Here is an 18,562-nt window from a genome sequence, read left to right on the forward strand (position 1 = left end):
AATGCAAATGGGGATTCATAATACTTCCGTCTAATGAACTGCTCCATTTAATAGCTCCAATGGCAATCAGGGAACAGAAAGCGAGAAGGGGGTCCCGTCGTCTACGTTGGCGCTTTCCATTGGAGACCCAAACGTCTGTTTTCCCATTCGAAACAAAGTGGAAAGTGTTTGGGAATGGTGACAGCCGCTACAAGAGACGCCAACGGGAAAAAGGTGCTCAGTCATGGTCACAAAAATACTGCGGAGGCGCTGGAGTCTTTGCAGGGGCATCTTTGCTCCCGAGTCTTAATGAGATCTAAATTGGATAAAGCATCTCGACGCTCGCAGACGGCGTCGAGCACTGTCATGCGAAATACAATAATGATCCTGATGGCGCGGTGGCTGTAATCATACAGCAATAATCTTGCGTCGGGCGGGGGCCGTCCGACTAGGAGGCAGCGGTGGAAATATCAGCGCCCGGGAGAGGAAGAGCAATCACAGAGATGATTACGACAAGAAAAACAAGGCTTGGATTGGGGGGAGGCGGAGAAAGCTGGTGGCAGGCAGGGTTAGAATACTTTTTTTCATGATAGTTCCATTTTATTTTCTTTCTTGAATTTGTTTTCAAGATCAGGTTGCTTCGTTTTTATCCCCTTAGTTGATTTTTTTTTCAAAAGTAGAATTAATATTCTCACTATTTCATTTTTGATATTGTCTATCTACATGTGTTGCTCCACCGTGTTCAGATAAACGTCGCTGAAAGGGTTAGACCACTTATGATGCTAACGGTTAGCCCGTTAGCATCGAGCTAGTAAGCCCTTCCCAATGATTTGGTGTTCTCCTCGTCGGTATATCGAGTCACGTTTATCTCGAGGCGCCGCCGTATCTTTCGGGCCGATCGATGAACCGGGTGGGCAGTATGTGGCCCCAGGGCCACACTTTGCCCACCCTTGGCATCAAGAGTCACAAGTCAGCCAAGTCGGCCAGCCACTCGGGAGAACGAGAGCTCTCGCAGTGAAGCGGCTGAAATCTGATATTGATTACATCCTAACGCTCGCTCTCGCTCTGCTTGCATGCATGCACCACCGCCAACTACGTGCGTGCGTGCGTGTGTGTGTGTGGGGGGAAAAAACAAAGAGGTCAAAACAGACACACACAAAAAAAAGACATTTCCATTGCCTGCCAAGCTTTCCGACACAGGTAGAAAGCCACGTGTGGATGAGCGAGCGCTTTCATAATAAACGGATGTAATAGCTCGCAACACAAATCCTGTGAAAGCATGAAAACACACACACACATTGAGGAAGACTTTTGGATGGGCTGCCGAAGTCACACACACACACACACACACACACACACACACACACACACACACACACACACACACACAAATACAGCATTATCTTTTGAAAGCACACACCCACTTCCTGACAGAGTTGGCGCATCCCTTCTCTGCTTTCAAGGCAATCAAGGTATTCTGTTCAGTTGGCCAACATTACAAAAATGAGGCAAGACTGATTTTGCCTCGTCCTAACCAAGACCATGAAATGTTTTCCATCTTTAGAAGAATGTCCAAAACTGGTTAGGCTGACATTTTTGAAGTGCGCCGTACACACGAGTCGATGTTCTTTGATCCCCGACTAGTTTGAAGGCGGTTAAGATTGTGTTTGTGGAAAAAGACTTGAAGAGAAAAATCTGCCCTGTTTTGATTCATCGCTGGGGGCTGCCATTTTGTACGGGACTGTCGAATGAAATTAATCTCAGTGTGAGTACAGGCCGATCCACTACTCGGGTCAATTTGACCCAACTTTCTTCTGTGCAATCCCAAATGTTGGGTCATTTTTTTTGTTGACCCAAGTTCTTTTTTTAAATGACAGTGTACACTCTAAAATGGTAAAACACAACTTTTTGAATAACTCAAAACAAACCCCGAAATGAAATATCCCCCAAAGTTGGACATATTCTTTCCCAAACGCAAACTTTGGCAAAATGACATTTTCCCCAATTATTTGTTCTTGCTTAAAACCAAAAAGATTTTTCTCATGTCTCCTCCATTGGGAATCCCTGCCGTGGGCTAAGTCGCCCACCGCAGACTTTGGAACCAATCGTAATGTTGTGGAGCTTCATTCCGAGTCCCCGTCGGTCATTGCAGGAGCGTGGTCCCGCTTCAATTGAACTGTTTTGTCTCGCTTTTCAATGACCCTCTCTCCCGAGGACTGACGCAGGCGAGCTCTGGAAATGACGGCCACTTCGCTTATCCCTCCGGCATATTATTCCTGTCACATAACTCCGGTGTCTACTGACCCCCCCCCCACCACCACCACACACACACCCTCGTCCTCTCATGTCCGTCAGAGTAGCCTGGCGGTCGGCTTCTGCATACTCCAAACGCGCAACTGCACTATCAGTCATCAACAAGCACCCCCCCCCCCCCCCCCCCCCCAAAAAAAACTCCCCCCCCCTCAACCCGCACCATCCCTGATCAATGGCATTGAGAGGAGAGAAGAGGAGGAATGGTGGTCTTATCTTTCTTATCATCCACAGCATTAAAAGAAAAATCAATTAGCCGACATACAGTATGTGAAGGCATGACCAATTAAACAGCCAAGTCATTAGAACCATTTAACACACGGCGACCGATGGAAATCCTTTACCCCCCCCCCCCTCCCCAACACACACACACACACGTTGTCTCACACGTTCACGCAGCATACACACACTTAAAAGCATTGACGGGGGCTTAAAAAAAAACAAAAAGCCGGTGAAAAATACTCACTCAGTCCTCCGCCAAAGAATCAGGGAACGACCGGGAGAAGACTTTTACAGGCTGAGTGTCGACATAGCGCTCACGTTCAGCCGCACTCTCCTGCATGCCTTCTTTTCCTCTCCTCTCTCACTCTCTCTCTCTCTCTCTCTCTCTCTCTCTCTCTCTCTCTCTCTCTCTCTCTCTCTCTCTCTCTCCTGTGGAGGCGGATGAGGGAGGCAGGGAGGATGATGATGATGTGGAGGAGGAGGGGATGGGGGGACGTGAGAAGACTGCAATGAGGAAGAGGATAGAGAGGGAGGGAGGGAGGGAGGGAGGGAGGGAGGGAGGGAGGGAGGGAGAAAGCTTTAGGATGCAGGTCCGCTTTTCCACAGCGCAGCCCGGGGGAGCTGCGGCATCGGACAGCCCGAATGGCGGCGAATCGCCGAGCCCGACGATTCAGTGACAGAAATGAAGGAAATTAGGAAAAGGTGACAAAAGCAAATAGTTTGAAGGGGATGGATTAACTCGTTGTAGGAGTACAACTCAAATCGATTTGAATCGGCAAATCGGCTTTGTTTCGACCGAATCGAATCACCTCACCGAATCGTTTACCGCTCACCGCTCATTTATAGCCTGCAAACATATATATTAGAGTGTAACAAAAAAAGATTTTAACCGAAAAATCCGTTTTAATTTTAAAGATGCGAATGCATTGAATCGAACCAAATCGAAAAAATTTATCGATATGCATATTGAATCTTTTTCTTTTATTGGAAAGGTACTGTATCTTTCACCCCCCCCCCCCCCCCCCCCCAAATGTTGGCCTTTACCAATAATAATTCATTAGCTCATCTTACTTAATGCATCTCAGCCCCCCCGTGCCTTTAAGCGCCGGCGGTTTGCCGTGCGCGTTGCCATGGAGACTCTCGCCATCTGGCTTTTCGGCGCGCACGCCAGCACACACGTGTCAGGCTTTTTTTTTTATTATTTATTTAGTTTCAAATGATGTGACTTTCATGAGAGGAAATCACATGAAGGCCTCAGAAGTTCACAAGGAGCTAAACACCTGTCACGGCGTGAAGAGGAGGAGGAAGTGGAAGCAACAGATGTCACCACGCCGCAAATTAGCTTCCCGCGCGTAGCCGCTTTGGCTAGTGACGAGCGGCCGGGCTACTTCACGTACTGGCTTTGGGGGGGAAATTGATTGACTTTCATTAAATTTTATGAGACATGGTGCGAAAAGCCTGGGGGAAAAATCATGCCTATTGTCTAAGATTAAAAAAGGAGAACGAAGTATAAATGGCCTCAGGCTCACATGGTGAACATCACCGCTCAATTGTTTCTCGGGTTTTGGTCATGTGACATTCGCAACGTGAGCCTGAAGACACGTTAACATCAATTTCCGTAGACAACAGATGGATTAATCTGATTATTCAATATATATCCACAGTATGCATATAAAAACAAAGCCTGACCAAAATGAAGCGTAAGCGGTTTTTCTCTTTTTTTTTTTTTTTTTTAAATTGCAGCCTTTGCAATTTGAAAATTTAATCCTTCTACTTTGTACATTGCATTTGATTTGAATTTATTTATTCAGTCCAGGAAGCCGGTTACTGATCTTGTATCCTTGACACTTTGGGGACATTTCTGTTCCTTTTGAGCCCCGGAAAAAGGTACCCAAAAAAAAAAAAGCCCAAGTACCGATTATTTATAGCTCACTTTTCCCAGGTAATGGCCACCAAATGCTTTACACGAACAAGCCCGGAATGCAAAGTAGCCGGCCGGAGACATAAGCATAAAAGAAGAGCGACAACAAACGCATAAAAATGAGACGACAGGAAAGCAGAACACAATTACGTGTCGGCTCATGATAAAAACGTACGCTGTTCTCGAACGCCGATCATCGGCTAACGTCTCAAAGTCATTTTGGATTTTTTATTTATTTTTTGATTGGCACAGGAAAGAGCGATGGACACGTACTCGCTTCAAATCAACTGTTACCTCGGAGTCCAATTATCAGCACCATTAACTTTAGCACCTTGAGGGACTCGGTCCAACTGTACTTTTTTATTTTGTTGCCGCGTCTACCTTTTGTTGCTTGAGAACAAACGGCGGAGTCAATAATTAGCCCTTTAGGGAATCGAAGTGCACCTTGTACATTGAAGAGGTTGACTCCTTCATGTTCTGCTGGTGTCTCCATCACCCGCTACATCGCCAACGATACCGATACCATTCAGTCCGCCCATGACACGATTCACAGCCTAATACAATGCAAATACCATTCCTTAGCATCTCTACAAATAAATGATTCTCTTCAATTGTGAAATGATTCCGTCTAATTACGAAACGATTCACCAAGATTAAGATGAACCCCGACTCTTCGGTGATGATCGATTCACTCCAAATAAATACGATGATAATACGATTCGGTCCAAATACGACAGGATTCACACCAAATAGGACACAATTCACTCTGAGTGCAATACGAGTCATTCAATCACGATACGATTCATTTCGAAATGACCGTGTTGGATGTGGAGAGGGTTCACTCCAATAACAACCTAATAAGATTTTTGTTAGTTGACGTGTGCCAGATGAAGAGACTCGCGTGACAAATGATGGCCGCATTAGCGAGTAATAAGAGCGAGGGCCTTTAATAACAGTTGCACATGACAGAAAATCATTTTGTAATGACATTTGAAACCTTTAAAATGATATCCAGGCCATGGCGTAGTGGACAATTACGACGACGCATTGATGCGTGTCGGGGTTTTTTTTTTTTTTTTTCCCCACACCCGCCCCCCCCCTCTTTTCCCCCCCTCTGAGGCTCTTTTGCATATCGGCGAGCTTCAGGAAAAGATTTAATAACGACATGTCTTCCACATTACTGCGCTCAAAGTTCAATTTTCAGTTCAATTTCACATCGATTTGGTGCGCGTGCGTGAAGGTGAATCACCTTGAGGAAACGGCCGAGGTGCATCTTCCTCTCACGCTCGCTCTCTTTTTTTTTCTCTCTCTCTCTCGATCGCCCCGCGGCGGTGCGAGGGAACGCTGTCCTCGGAGATTCCAATCAGACGGCACAACACAGACGCTTCCAGTAATAGCAGGAAGCTGGAGACGATGGTTATAGATTTCAGGGGCTCTCAGGTGCATTAGGCCGTATCGCGGCTTCCCCACAAGGCCACTTAATGCCCCCCCGGCCTGCGATGCAGGGAAGGAGGCGGGCCGAGCTGGGCCGGACGGCCGGCTGACCGGCTGGCTGGCGTGCATGTGCAGCTATGAACAAAAAAAAATCAATTTAGACGTTTATCAATGGCAGGCCGGTCGATGCGCATAAATAAAGCTCGAGAGTCATTCGTCATGGGAGCTTTCTAAAATCAAGGGCAACCAGACTTTAAGAATCGAGAGGAGTCGTGTTCACAAATTGGACCTTGACGCTAAACAAAAGGTGGAGGAATTTATTTTTTTTTCTTCCAGAAACTCTTATCTTTATTCTCCACAGAAAGTCTATTGGAATTATTAGTGGGGAGAGTGGATAGGAGTGGGGGGTGTGGTGGGGGGGTGTCAGGTACTTGTGTCATAACATGAAAGCAAAGAGCAGCACTCTAGAGGACTCACCTCTGATTCACACACACTCACTGCGGGCAAGGACAAACCGCATGGGACGCACGCATGAAGTATAGTGATTCACATACGAAGTCCACACACACACACATGCACTCCAAGCGCCGTAATGTCGTCGTATGTCACAAGCGTGAGCTAATTAATCACGTCCTGTATTAATTGCAATTCAAATCAGTTGCCATGGGAACCCTCTGAGATGTTCAGGCGGCGGACTTCCAGTGAATCTTACGGACGAGGACCGAGGGGGGAGCCATTCATAGCGTCTTACAATGATTCAGCTGGCTGCGTTTTACATTGCCCCCCCCCCCCTTTTTTTTTTTTGATTTGCCCGAGGTGAACTTCAATTTCGGTCATAGAGAGACTCGCAGAAGCGGAAAATGCTAGTGTGATGACATTGACATTTGAGGCGAGAATGCCTTGCTTGGAAGACAAAGGTGAACCTGTTGTTGTTGTTTTTTTATGCATTCAAAATGACAAAATACCTCGTGGTTTGCCCCATCTATCCACTATCCAAGGAAATGTCCTCAATGGCCCCTCTGCTTAATAAACGATTGGGAGAATGCCCGGTGGAATCCGTGGTAGTCGTCCACCGCCGGCGCATTGCTAGTTTTCGCTGGCGTAATGCTTATTCAGGGATATTTTTTTGTGAATCCATGCGGATGCTCATGCGTTATTATACGGGAAGCTCAGGTGAAAGCTGGACTTGGTGAATTAACAATGCCGAGGTGTGTGCGTCTGCACGCCGGTGTGCGTGCGGCTCGCCAGTTGTCATGGTTGCAGCGTTTATCACCTCGTTCCGCCGACATAGAGGCCCAGGGGCACGTGTGATTGGCTTCAGACCAACAGACAGACAGAGAGACAGATTCGGGCAAGGGAGTGTGAGTGAGTGAGTGAGGGGGAGGACATATTGGCACAGAGGAAGGCTTAAATGCCAACACGCTGCGCTTGGGGGAGGAGGCGGTGGAAGGGCGTTGGACAAATGTCAACGTCGGGCCTCTTCATGATGCTGTTGCGCAGGCCCGGCCGGGTCCAAGCGTGAAACCAAAGTTGATTTTTGCCATCTATTGTATGCATGTGCCTCATATTGATGGCTAGCAAAACAGAATTTAGTCACTCATAAATGTGGAGAGAGTTTCAATTTCAGGGTGGGAAAGCTGGCCATCCATCCTTTGGCCCCAAAAAAGAAGAAATTGTTTCAATGCATATTTTAATGAGAAATTAGAGCACTCTATAATTGTATACAATTATTAGGAAAAAGTTCAAAAGAATAAATATTTTCCCAATTTTTATTTTCCTAAATCTTGTTCTTTTGCTATAGTGACCTCCTTTTCATTTCTTTATTCACTCATTTATCTTCAAGCTGAGTCCAGTTCCTGGTTGTGAGGCTGAAAAGCTCTCACATGGCAAATCCAGCCAATCGCATCGCACCACAGTGACCCAGGAACTTCTCAGCCAATCACAGCACGACTTACCGCGTACTTGGAGCGGGGGCTAGTCCCGAGTAGTAAACACAGAGGCTAACGCTGTATGTTTGCTTTTAAACTTCCAAACAGCAGCCAGTTAACCATTTCATTGGACTCAAACTTTCAGTTGCGTCAAGAGTGGATGTTCTCCGTCGACTCCTTTGACGGGCTTGCCTGTTATGTTTGCGTGTATCTTGTAAACTAGAGAGTCGCTAGGGTACGGTGTTTTTTTTTTTTTAGCTGACATCAAGCTGAATAGGCGAAAGCACCAGAGCGTGCGTGAATAGCCTCATTGTGCGGCTGCTGCCTGCCTGTCTGCTTTAGTGTGTATGTCAGTGTGTGTGTGTGTGTGTGTGTGTGTGTGTGTGTGTGTGTGTGTGTGTGTGTGTGGCCTCGGCATCCTTTTCTCTTCGGTGTCGTTTGTGCCACACGCACTCTCCGTCATCGCTGCCTGCTGGCTGACACGCCGCGTGGACGGGCAGGAGGACATTACCGGCGACAGCGAGCTGTCCGCTTGGCTACGGCCGCCGCTCGCTTTAGTCTGCCCACGGCGGTGACCGTAAAACAAAAACAACAACAAAAAGTCCCCATCATGCCCCAGACTGGCAAATCAAAAAACGCACCACCGGCGTCGGACTCTCTGCGTCCTCAAATGGGGCCCTCAACTGGGGATCCAGAGGGTCTCCGGGATGACGAGGGGGACGCTGGACAGGACAACCAAGGAGACGTGGCCATCATCAAATCTCCAAGCGATACCAAACAGTACAGGTAAAAATAAAATGATAATAAGTTTACTGTCTGAATTTTAAATGTGAGATGACCAGGGGCGGCGCTAAACGGGGGGGCCAGAAATTTGTGTATTTTATTGCTGACTCGTACATACGGACCGATCTCCACTTTTCAGATGTAATCCACCTGAATTATTCTCCGCCTTTTCAGGTACATTGTTCTGGACAACGGGCTGCGTGCTCTGCTCATCTCGGACTTCAGCGACCCGCTCGTGTCAGAAGACGACGACGACGACGAGGAGGAAGAAGAGGAGGAAGGTGGTGAAGAGGAGGAGGAAGAGGAAGATGACTCCAGTGACGAAACAAAGGAGGAGTCGGATGAAGGCGGCGACGAGGACGATGACCGGCAGGGGAGGAAGAAGAGAGGGAATGCAGAGAAGCAGGTACACCATGGAGCTAAAAATATTTTGTAGTCCACTATTAGAGTTTTGAACTTGACCAGCCCCGGGAGGGCGCTGCAAGCACAGCAGGATTGGAATCCCTGGTGTAAACCGGCCCATCACACAAAGTCACTCATGCTAACTGTATTAGCGTGTGTGTGTGTGTGTGTGTCAGTCTGCAGCCGCCCTGTGTGTCGGAGTGGGCAGCTTCAGTGATCCCGATGACCTCCCTGGCCTTGCCCACTTTCTGGAACACAGTGAGTAATTACAGTAATTACAGTGAAAGGATGGGGGGGGGGGGAGTTGTGCGTGTGTTGAGTCGGGTTAGCTCTCAAAGGTTAATTCACTGAAGTCTTTTTACATGCTCACCCATCACCGATTAAATTTGAGCGTGGCGCCCTCCGAACATATTTGGACCGGCAAGTTGGACGGGATAAAAACAAAGAAGCGGCGCTCGTTATACGCCCTCCGGAAGTTTCTCTGACACTGCAATTAATGGGTTTGACGCCTTTTCCCTTGTGGTTGTTTTTCAAATATAATACTCATACCCTTGTTGACTTCAAATACAACTTTGTAAGAAAATTGCGGCAAAAATCGGGATTCCCCTGCAGCAGTGGTTCCCGACATTTTTTTTTTTTATCTTGTTGCTGTGAGTTTGATAAATAATTAGATTTTGTTTGGGTCACTCATATCTGGAGGCACCGCTGTACTTTTTAAGATCGGATATTAGCGCAATAATGTGTCGCCGCCGCTCACACTGAGCGATAAATGCGGAGCGCCCCAGTCTTTTGTCTCAGAGAGAAATCGTTTGTCTCATTCACTGATGGGCTTGTCGAAAAATCTTTTGATGGCCAATCCCAAATCACGCTCGCCATAAAAACCGTCAGCGGATGTTTACGGCCGTATTTAGAGCCGGCTTTCGGGAAGCCAGTCGGGACCGGCTATTAAAATTTCCCCGCCATCCGCACGAAACCAAATTGAGCGCGCAAAGAGAGAAGCTTATCTTTTGACATTTTTCTGAAACATGTGCTTTTGTTTCCCCCGCTGGCCGGCTCGCTCGGCGCCAGTGGTTTCCATGGGCAGCGAGAAGTACCCCTCGGAAAACGGCTTTGATGCCTTTCTCAAGAAACACGGCGGCAGCGACAACGCCTCCACCGACTGCGAGAGGACCGTCTTCCAGTTTGACGTGCAGAGGAGAAGCTTCAAAGAGGCGCTCGACAGGTGAGAGCGGATCAGAGGTGCTTTTGTTGTGCGCCGGAGCAGCGTGGCTGAGTGGGATAACATTTTAAGCAGCCAAACGGGAAGACCAAGATGAAGTGCGGAGTGATTAAAAACACAGCCGCCTGACTTTTCCGCATCAGCGGGATGCAGTCGGCGCTGCTCTTCAGCTCTGGGCCTGATTAAGAAAGTGGCAGAAGCGCCGGGATTTCATCGATCTGACGCAACAGACGTGCATAATTATCGCCCTTGGTCAAACTTTCTTTGCCGCTCAGACAAGTTGCAGACCAAAAGAAAAGTTAGATTGCAGGTTCTGATGTTGTGGGGTTTTTTTTTTTTTTTTTTTTTTTTTAAAAAGAGGTTCATCGTCCTTCCATTTTTAGGTGGGCTCAGTTCTTCATCTGCCCCCTGATGATCCGAGACGCTATCGACAGGGAGGTGGAGGCCGTGGACAGCGGTGAGTCGGTCCGCGTTCGGATTCTATCCCGAGATCGCCGTCGTTTTTCTTGAGTCTTTCCCTCTGCCCCCCCGTCAGAATACCAGCTGGCCAAGCCGTCCGATTCGCACAGGAAGGAGATGCTCTTTGGCAGTTTGGCCAAGCCGGGACACCCCATGGGCAAGTTCTGCTGGGGTGAGTTGGCGGGAGATGTTCGTCATGTCCCCTAGGGGGCGGGACATTTTGTTAGTTTGCGAGTGATGTCGCCAGGGAACGCCCAGACTCTGAAGCAAGAGCCGAAGAAGAAGAAGATCAACGTCTACGAGCGGCTGCGAGAATTTTGGGCGAGACACTACTCTGCGCATTACATGACCCTAGCTGTCCAGTCCAGAGGTAAGCAATGCAGTATATGGAAGAAGGGAGTCTGCGCCGTCGTGGGAAGCGACACAGCTCGTTTCCGTTAGATTCGGGTGACGAGGACAATCTTGACCAAAGCCCGTATTTGTATGATGAAAGATCGGCTTTGCAGTGATCCACATGTGGAATCAGTCAACAACCGTCTGGCGAGCAGATTGACAGAACTCTTTAACAAGCAATCCGGTGATTAATTGACTCCTAATGAAGCCGCAAAGCTCTAATGAGGAGCCGCTCCACGTGTCCGTCTCTGGCCGAGCGTGGCTAATTATTCGCAGCTCGCCTCGGGTCGTCGCCTTCATCGCGGTGATGTCATGGTCGGGTCTTGGCGCGTCCTCGCAGGAAATATCAGCCGGCTCATTAACAGCTGCCGAGGAGTTCCATGATGACTCGTGTTAATATGCAAGCCTTGTTTTTCCGAGATCATGTTTTCACTTTTTCCCCCCCCTCATCTTTATTTTTTTTTTTTTTACATTTAACGATATTTGCATTATTCCTGTGGAGCCATATCCAATTTAATGTTGGGGGGAAAATATATATCAAATAATACAAAGCAGCGAAAATAAGGCAAGTCCCTGAAGGAAGAACAAAAAAAAACATTGTTTGTTGTTGTGTCTTATTGTCATTTGCTGTTTCCTCAAGTACATTGGGGGAAAAAAAGCTTTTAAATCAAAAATAGGAGAAAAATGTCTAATGTAAGATCTAACTCTAAGATTAGAATTTATTTTCCATGGGAACAAATAAAACAGCTTAAATTCTTGTGATCGTGCGCCCGCAGAGAAACTGGACACGCTGGAGCTGTGGGTACGAGAGATCTTCAGCAAGGTGCCCAACAAGTGAGTGGAGATGATCTCTACGCCTTCCTTTCGTATTATAGAATATATCTTGATTCCCGTCGATGTCGGCAGTGGCCTTCCCAAGCCGGACTTCTCCGACATGCTGGATCCCTTTGATATGTCATCTTTCAACAAACTATATCGAGGTACGCAATCCTATATGTCACAATTATCCACGGGTCACTACGGCACGGTTGTTTTTGCGTCGCCCGCAGTGGTCCCCGTCCGGAAGGTGCATTCGTTGAACATCACCTGGGCGCTGCCGCCTCAAGAAAAGCACTACAGGTGAGGGTTTGAAAGTCTGCTGAAGAACGGCCTCGCTAGCATACTCTAGCTTACAATGGTAAATGCAGTATCAGAATGAGACTCGAACACCAATGATGGAGAAACACGTGCAAACAGACAATATAACAATATTAGCGCAAGGACTATTTTTCATTTTGCACCAGATTTTCAATGTTATCCTATTGGCACTGCAAGGCGCTAAAAGGGACTGACATTTATTTCCCCCTCCCAATACATGAACCTTTTTTGCCGTGGCAAAGACCCAAATCTAACAAGAGGCTTACATCAATAGAATGCAACACCCCCGTCGTCTTGAGAGGGATTCGATTTTCTCGTCCTAACAATGTTTTTCTTTTGGCAGAGTGAAGCCTCTTCACTACATATCGTGGCTGATTGGCCACGAAGGTCCAGGAAGTATCCTCTCCATGCTCAGGAGGAAGTGAGTACTTTCTCTTTGCGTTTCTCGTGTGCAGAAACCGCAATTTTAAAGGTCTTCAATTTACCAAAGGGACACACACTGGGTTGTTGTTGTTTTTTTTTTGCGTAAGAGAGCTTCTCGGGGCTCTTGTTACTAAGTGGCCAAGCCATTCAGCTCAGATAAATAAATAAACAAACAAAAAAATTGCAAAAGGCCTCTCTCAGTCATCTCACAATACAAAGCGGCCCTCCAATAAACACGTCGACAGCACTCAGCGGCTCGGATGGAACGTTCCAGCCCGCTTTGTTTCCCCCGCTTGATGAATGACGACAGCGGGCGACTTGGAGAGCGCTCAAAGCCCGTCGAGTGCTTTGCTGTGTTAAGTGGGGTGCGGCGTAAAGTGGCCCCTCATTGGGCCCGGGAGGCAATGAAGCCTCGTGTCCTTTTCATCCCTCCGGATTTTTATTCGGACGTTTATTTTGCGTCGCGGTTTGCCATCAAAATTTGCGTCTCGCGATCCAGCGTACATTTTGCTGACGCTCGGACGTGCGCGACGGCAGGTGCTGGGCCCTGGCTCTTTTCGGAGGCAACAGCGAAAGCGGCTTTGATCAGAACACCACCTACTCCATCTTCTCCATCTCCATCACGCTCACTGACGAAGGTTTCCAGAACTTCTACCAGGTGAACTTCCAAGCCAACCCACCTTCTTCTATTTTGAGTCGGTATTTGCCTCATTGATAGATACAAACAAGGTTATTTCAGGGAAGAGTAGTGCTATCAGTTGCCACGGTAACGCTGGCTAAGCAGGCAGCCATGCGGCGAGAGAGCCGTTTTTCTTTTCTTTTTTTTTTTTGTAGGACTGTCTTATTGGAAAATAACTAGTCTTGAAGTGTTGCCGCGGCCTCAAGCACAGTGTTGACATCAAACATGTAGAACTCAATTATATGTGTTTTGATTTCAATTCCTGCAGGTGGTCCACCTGGTGTTCCAGTATCTCAAGATGCTTCAGATCCTCAGCCCTCAGAAAAGGCACAAACAGAAAAACACGCACTCCAAAAATTGTCCCTTTGGATTGAAAATTTTCAGGGAACATTTCTCGTTCCTCTAAATGTCTTTTTCATCCCACCTTCAGGATATACGAAGAGATTCAGAAGATTGAGGCCAACGAGTTTCGCTATCAGGAAGAGGTAGGAGGGCCCGGCCCGCGTCGGTCGAGCGCCGCCCGCTCCTCGCCGTTCCCTTATCGCTCTTCTCCCTTTTTTATAGAGCGACCCTATCGAATACGTGGAGGACATCTGCGAGAACATGCAACTGTTCCCCAAGGAGGACTTGCTGACGGGAGACCAGCTGATGTTTGACTTCAGCCCCGAGGTGTCAACTCTGCATTTTTTTTGTAGCCATATAGGCCATTAGAAACCACATCATCACCTTTTCTTGTTATCACGGCATAATATTGTACATTCAAGAAGTTCATTACAGCTACCAAGTAAAGAAGCTTCATTCTTCCCCACCTCTCCTCTATTCTGTCAGTCATTCCTTTGTGTGTTTACGTGACGCAGATTGCTTTGTGTGGAAAGATGTGCCCCCCCCCCCCCCCCTTCTCAGTGAAATTGTTCCTGCATAAAGAAACACATTTGGACAGTGACAGAAGGAAATGTGTTGCCTGCGTGCGTCTGTGCAGGTGATTGGTGCAGCGTTGTCCCTGCTCACCCCCGAGAAAGCCAACCTGATGCTGTTGTCGCCAGAACACCAGGGCCGTTGTCCCCTCAGGGAGAAGTGGTTTGGAACACAATACAGCGTGGAGGGCGAGTGTCTTGTTAGTGTCTGTGTGTGTGCGTTCGTTCGTCCGTCCGTCCGTCTCTGTGTAAATATATATTTTTTTATAGATGGAGTATTTGTCAAGTACACTATTGTGTAATAAAGTAAACGACACTACATTTTATTGTTTGACGTAGAGTCAGCAGGCCACTTATCTCGGTCGGTCACTTCAATGACACCATTTTCATTTTCACAGACATCCAAGCCGAGTGGATGGAACGCTGGACGGCAAATTTGGAGCTGAACGGCGAGCTTTGCCTTCCCGCAGAGAACAAGTTCATCGGTGAGTCGAGCAAATTGAGGCACATCGTACGTACTACACGGGCATTTTTTTTGAACATCCTGCGGCAGTTTGCTCGTCGCCTCGCAATCGGCGCTAGCCAATCAATCAATCCCGTCATGGCCGCCTGGTGATAATCACCATTTTGCTGCCACTGTGTCACCTCCATCATCCCTTTATGAGCGCATCTTCTAATGTTGACAATGTGTCCTAAGAATTGGCGTCCATTTTGGAAATGCTAGATGCTAATTATTTTGAGCGACCGACCGCAAGGGTGTTTTCTCTGAGGAAATTGCCATTTGTACTGTAGCGAGTAAGCGGTTGAACAATAGCGATCCGTCAGTCATTGGAAGGTTCCCCGGTTAATAATCAAGACTCTGATAGAGGTGTTATTGCTGCGGCTTTAATTGGCAAAGTTCTCCTTTATGTTGCTAAGCTCCAATTCAGGCGGGGCCCGCCGCGCTAATCACACGGGGAGCCTATTAGCATTCATCCCCTCTCCCTTATCTCTGATATAATTCCAACATAATTATGTCTCTGTCTTTCAACTTTTTTTTTTTTTTTTTTACATCGAAACAGTTTTTTTTTTCCGATGAAACAAGCTCAGTTTATATATGCACTGTTTTTTTTTAAGTCATCACAATATGTCAGCCTTCTGTTTTGTTTCACCGACGCTAAAAACAACAACTGGTACCGCTAGCAAATTAAAATCCTTCCTGTGAGAGAAAAAAACAATCATGGCGGTGTGTCAATTCAATGACACTTTAGTTTTCTTCCATTCATTAGTATACAACGTCTTATTCTTTAGAAACTAAATCTCAAAATGAAGCATCACTTTTTTTTTTTTTTTTTTTACCCCAGCCTCTAACTTCACCCTCAAGCCTTCCGACTGCCCCGACACAGAGTTCCCCGTGTGCATCACCAAGAATGACAGAGGCTGCCTTTGGTACAAGAAGGATAACACATTCAAAACTCTCAAAGGTGTGTTTTGTCGAGGGATGAGGGAATTTCCCAAAGTGGATTCTGATGACAATTCTTCTCGTGGTCTTGGGCAGCCTACATCAGATTTCATCTCATCTCTCCTGTCATCCAGCAGTCGGCTAAAACGTAAGTGCGGCCACCTGGACCGCTTTCCTTTTCTGGCGATCATTGCTTCCCTGCCTCGCAGCGTGGTGCTGTTCGACCTGCTGGTCAACATCCTGGGCCACAATCTGGCCGAGCCCGCCTATGAGGCCGAGGTGGCCCAGCTGGAGTACAAACTGGTGGCGGCCGAGCACGGGCTGGTGATCAAGTTCAAAGGATTTGATGACAAATTGCCTGTGAGTAAAGTCATGCCACCATTCGCCACTAGGTGGCAGACTTACTGTAATCTAATCCAACAGCTGTCATTCAAGGTGTAGCGGCTGTGGAGTGGGCACCACTTTTCGTTGACTTTCTTCATCCTATGTGCTGTAGCTGCTGTTCCGCCTGATCATCGACCACCTGGCTAGCTTCAAGGCCCCTCCAGACGTCTTCAGCATGTTCTCGGAGCAGCTGAAGAAAACCTATTTCAACAACCTCATCAAGCCTTCCAAGCTTAACAAGTCAGGCAAAGCTTGACATGTTCAGTCTTGTGCTGCCCTCTAGCGGCCCAAATGTGTGGCAAAGACGTTCTCTTCTTCCAGGGACGTGCGCTTGCTGATTTTGGAGCACGGCCGCTGGTCCATGGTGGAGAAGTACCAGACGCTCATGGCCGGCCTGAGCAGCGAGGAGCTGGCCGATTTCAGCCGACGACTCAAGGCCGAGCTGTACGCCGAGGGCCTGGTGCAGGGCAACTTCAGCAGTGAAGTGAGGGTTTCATTTGTAGTCAACCAAAAATAGTTAGGGATGGACATTTGATGTTCTCCGTCGGTAACTTGGCGCTGATCCACTTTTGTGTTTGGGCGGCAGGAGTCGCGAGGCTTCCTGGAGTACGTGACAGAGTGAGTGAGCTGACCGCTTGGACACAACGCCACACTCACTGTCGTTTGCATTGGCCTCACGTGAGGAATCCAGCTCTTTCCTGTCCTCCGCACTCCAGCCATACTTTCATCCCTCCTCCGTAGCAAGCTGCAGTTCTCCAAGTTGCCAGTAGAGGTGCCGGTGATGTTCCGAGTGGTGGAGCTGCCCAGGCAGCATCACATCTGTAAAGTCAAGTCTCTGAACAAGGGAGACGCCAACTCTGAGGTCACAGTCTACTACCAGGTACACAGGGGGGAAAAAAATCTTCTGTCACTGTTTGCGGATAATATTTTTAAATGGATTAATATTAATCATCTGTTTTCATGTGGTAGTCTGGATCCAAAGACTTGAAGGAACATACCCTTGTGGAACTCTTAGTGGTGAGTCATAGTTGGATTCTTTTTATAATCATTGTGCTTTTTCAATTTGTTTCAGATTTCCATTCATTTTCTGCCATGTATAAAAAGTGTCAAAAAAAACTAAAGTAATACTTGTGCTGCAATTTTTTTTTCTTCCAGATGCTGATGGAGGAGCCTTGTTTTGACTTCCTTCGTACCAAAGAGACACTTGGGTATGAGCTTTTATCGTTCCTGTAAACTTTGTGGAACATGACTTTTAAGCATCTCACCCTGTTTTCTTGTCCTTTTTTTTTTTTCTCTCTCTCGGGCGATGCAGGTACCACGTCTACCCAGCCTGCAGGAACACTTCGGGTGTTCTAGGTTTCTCCATCACAGTGCAAACGCAGGCTTCCAAGTTCAAGTGAGTCGGCAATCGCTTTTGCTTTTGCCGTGTCGATTGGAATACAAAAAAAGACATTTCACGCAAATTCTAAACAATGTGCTCTCAGTACGGAGTTGGCCGATTTAAAAATTGAAGAGTTCCTCGTTTCCTTTGGAGAGACGCTCGGCGCGCTGACTGACGAGGCCTTCCACGCTCAGGTGTGTGTGTGTACAAATGAGTCAGAATCAAATGAATCATTCCTGCCCACAAAGTCTCCCATTTCCTTGATGTGTGTCTCTTCCAATCCATGTGTGTGTGTGTTGCAGGTGAGCACTCTGATGAAGCTGAAGGAGTGTGACGACACACACCTGGGCGAGGAGGTGGACAGAAACTGGACCGAGGTGGTCACAAAGCAGTACGTCTTTGACCGGCTCAACAGAGAGGTGACACGCGTACACAAACTCAGTCAACGGCTCGCTCGATTCAGCCGATGGATGAGCTTCTTTTTCGATTTCCCTCTGCGATCAGATCAAGGCCTTGAAGCAGATGAGCCGCAGCGAGCTGCTCACCTGGTTCCGCGACCATCGAGGAACCGACAGCCGCAAACTCAGCGTCCACGTACGCCACTTTCCCGCTTCCTCATCGCTCGCCGGGCACAATGACGCTTTTGTTTCTTCCGGACAGGTGGTGGGCTTCGGCGTCAAGGAGGGCGACGAGCAGAACAATGACGACGGCCGGGGACTCCCCGCCCAGGGCGGCTCGGCTTACGGCGAGGTGTCCAGGCTCACCTTCCTGACCCCCTCGGCCGAGATGGCGGGAGCCACCGCCATCTTGGACATCAATGCGTTCATTCAAAAGCTGGCCCTTTTGCCCTATCGCAGGAGTCACTGATCGGCTGACCTGCTCCTTGCTGTGAAATGAAGCGTGCAAAGGAATACTTTCAGTGATGAGTGGAGTAGTTTGACTCAATAAAAGAATCACCTCTGCACATTTGAACCTAGTCTTGAGATTTCCTCAATTGGTGTTTGTGTGTGCACAGCACAATGGGGTGCATCATCTAACTTCCAATTTTCTATCTAGCCCACCTTTAGAATTGCTCTACCATGCTATTTTAGCCACAGGGATTTTTTTTTTCTCATCACCCTCAGTGAATATTTTGTGTAAGCATTCAACCACC

General features: G+C 47.7%; 1 protein-coding gene across 7 annotated transcripts in view; it reads left to right on the forward strand.

Annotated features, from left to right (window-relative positions):
- The window catches only part of LOC147045017 (nardilysin-like), a 52,820-nt gene extending 34,459 nt beyond the window's left edge, over positions 1-18,361 (forward strand). For 6 of the 7 annotated variants that reach the window (XM_085931224.1, XM_085931220.1, XM_085931223.1 and 3 more), the window contains 31 exons: positions 8,295-8,580; positions 8,752-8,983; positions 9,156-9,237; positions 10,048-10,201; positions 10,582-10,655; positions 10,734-10,829; positions 10,905-11,027; positions 11,827-11,884; positions 11,957-12,030; positions 12,100-12,169; positions 12,531-12,608; positions 13,148-13,268; positions 13,558-13,616; positions 13,720-13,774; positions 13,854-13,958; positions 14,269-14,392; positions 14,602-14,688; positions 15,547-15,666; positions 15,741-15,792; positions 15,854-16,004; positions 16,141-16,268; positions 16,350-16,512; positions 16,615-16,646; positions 16,770-16,908; positions 16,998-17,045; positions 17,184-17,236; positions 17,341-17,424; positions 17,513-17,603; positions 17,712-17,828; positions 17,914-18,003; positions 18,070-18,361. In XM_085931224.1, the coding sequence (XP_085787350.1) occupies positions 8,295-8,580; positions 8,752-8,983; positions 9,156-9,237; positions 10,048-10,201; positions 10,582-10,655; positions 10,734-10,829; positions 10,905-11,027; positions 11,827-11,884; positions 11,957-12,030; positions 12,100-12,169; positions 12,531-12,608; positions 13,148-13,268; positions 13,558-13,616; positions 13,720-13,774; positions 13,854-13,958; positions 14,269-14,392; positions 14,602-14,688; positions 15,547-15,666; positions 15,741-15,792; positions 15,854-16,004; positions 16,141-16,268; positions 16,350-16,512; positions 16,615-16,646; positions 16,770-16,908; positions 16,998-17,045; positions 17,184-17,236; positions 17,341-17,424; positions 17,513-17,603; positions 17,712-17,828; positions 17,914-18,003; positions 18,070-18,276 (3,353 nt within the window). In that variant the 3' untranslated portion in view covers positions 18,277-18,361. Of the gene's footprint in view, positions 1-8,124; positions 8,581-8,751; positions 8,984-9,155; positions 9,238-10,047; positions 10,202-10,581; positions 10,656-10,733; positions 10,830-10,904; positions 11,028-11,826; positions 11,885-11,956; positions 12,031-12,099; positions 12,170-12,530; positions 12,609-13,147; positions 13,269-13,557; positions 13,617-13,719; positions 13,775-13,853; positions 13,959-14,268; positions 14,393-14,601; positions 14,689-15,546; positions 15,667-15,740; positions 15,793-15,853; positions 16,005-16,140; positions 16,269-16,349; positions 16,513-16,614; positions 16,647-16,769; positions 16,909-16,997; positions 17,046-17,183; positions 17,237-17,340; positions 17,425-17,512; positions 17,604-17,711; positions 17,829-17,913; positions 18,004-18,069 lie in introns of those variants that run through there. The other variant, XM_085931226.1, reaches the window with a different exon arrangement.
- The last annotated feature ends 201 nt before the right edge of the window (positions 18,362-18,562 follow it).

This window comes from Syngnathus leptorhynchus, chromosome 15 (genome assembly GCF_054491065.1).
Source record: "Syngnathus leptorhynchus isolate UIUO chromosome 15, UIUO_Slep, whole genome shotgun sequence".
NCBI lineage: Eukaryota > Metazoa > Chordata > Actinopteri > Syngnathiformes > Syngnathidae > Syngnathus > Syngnathus leptorhynchus.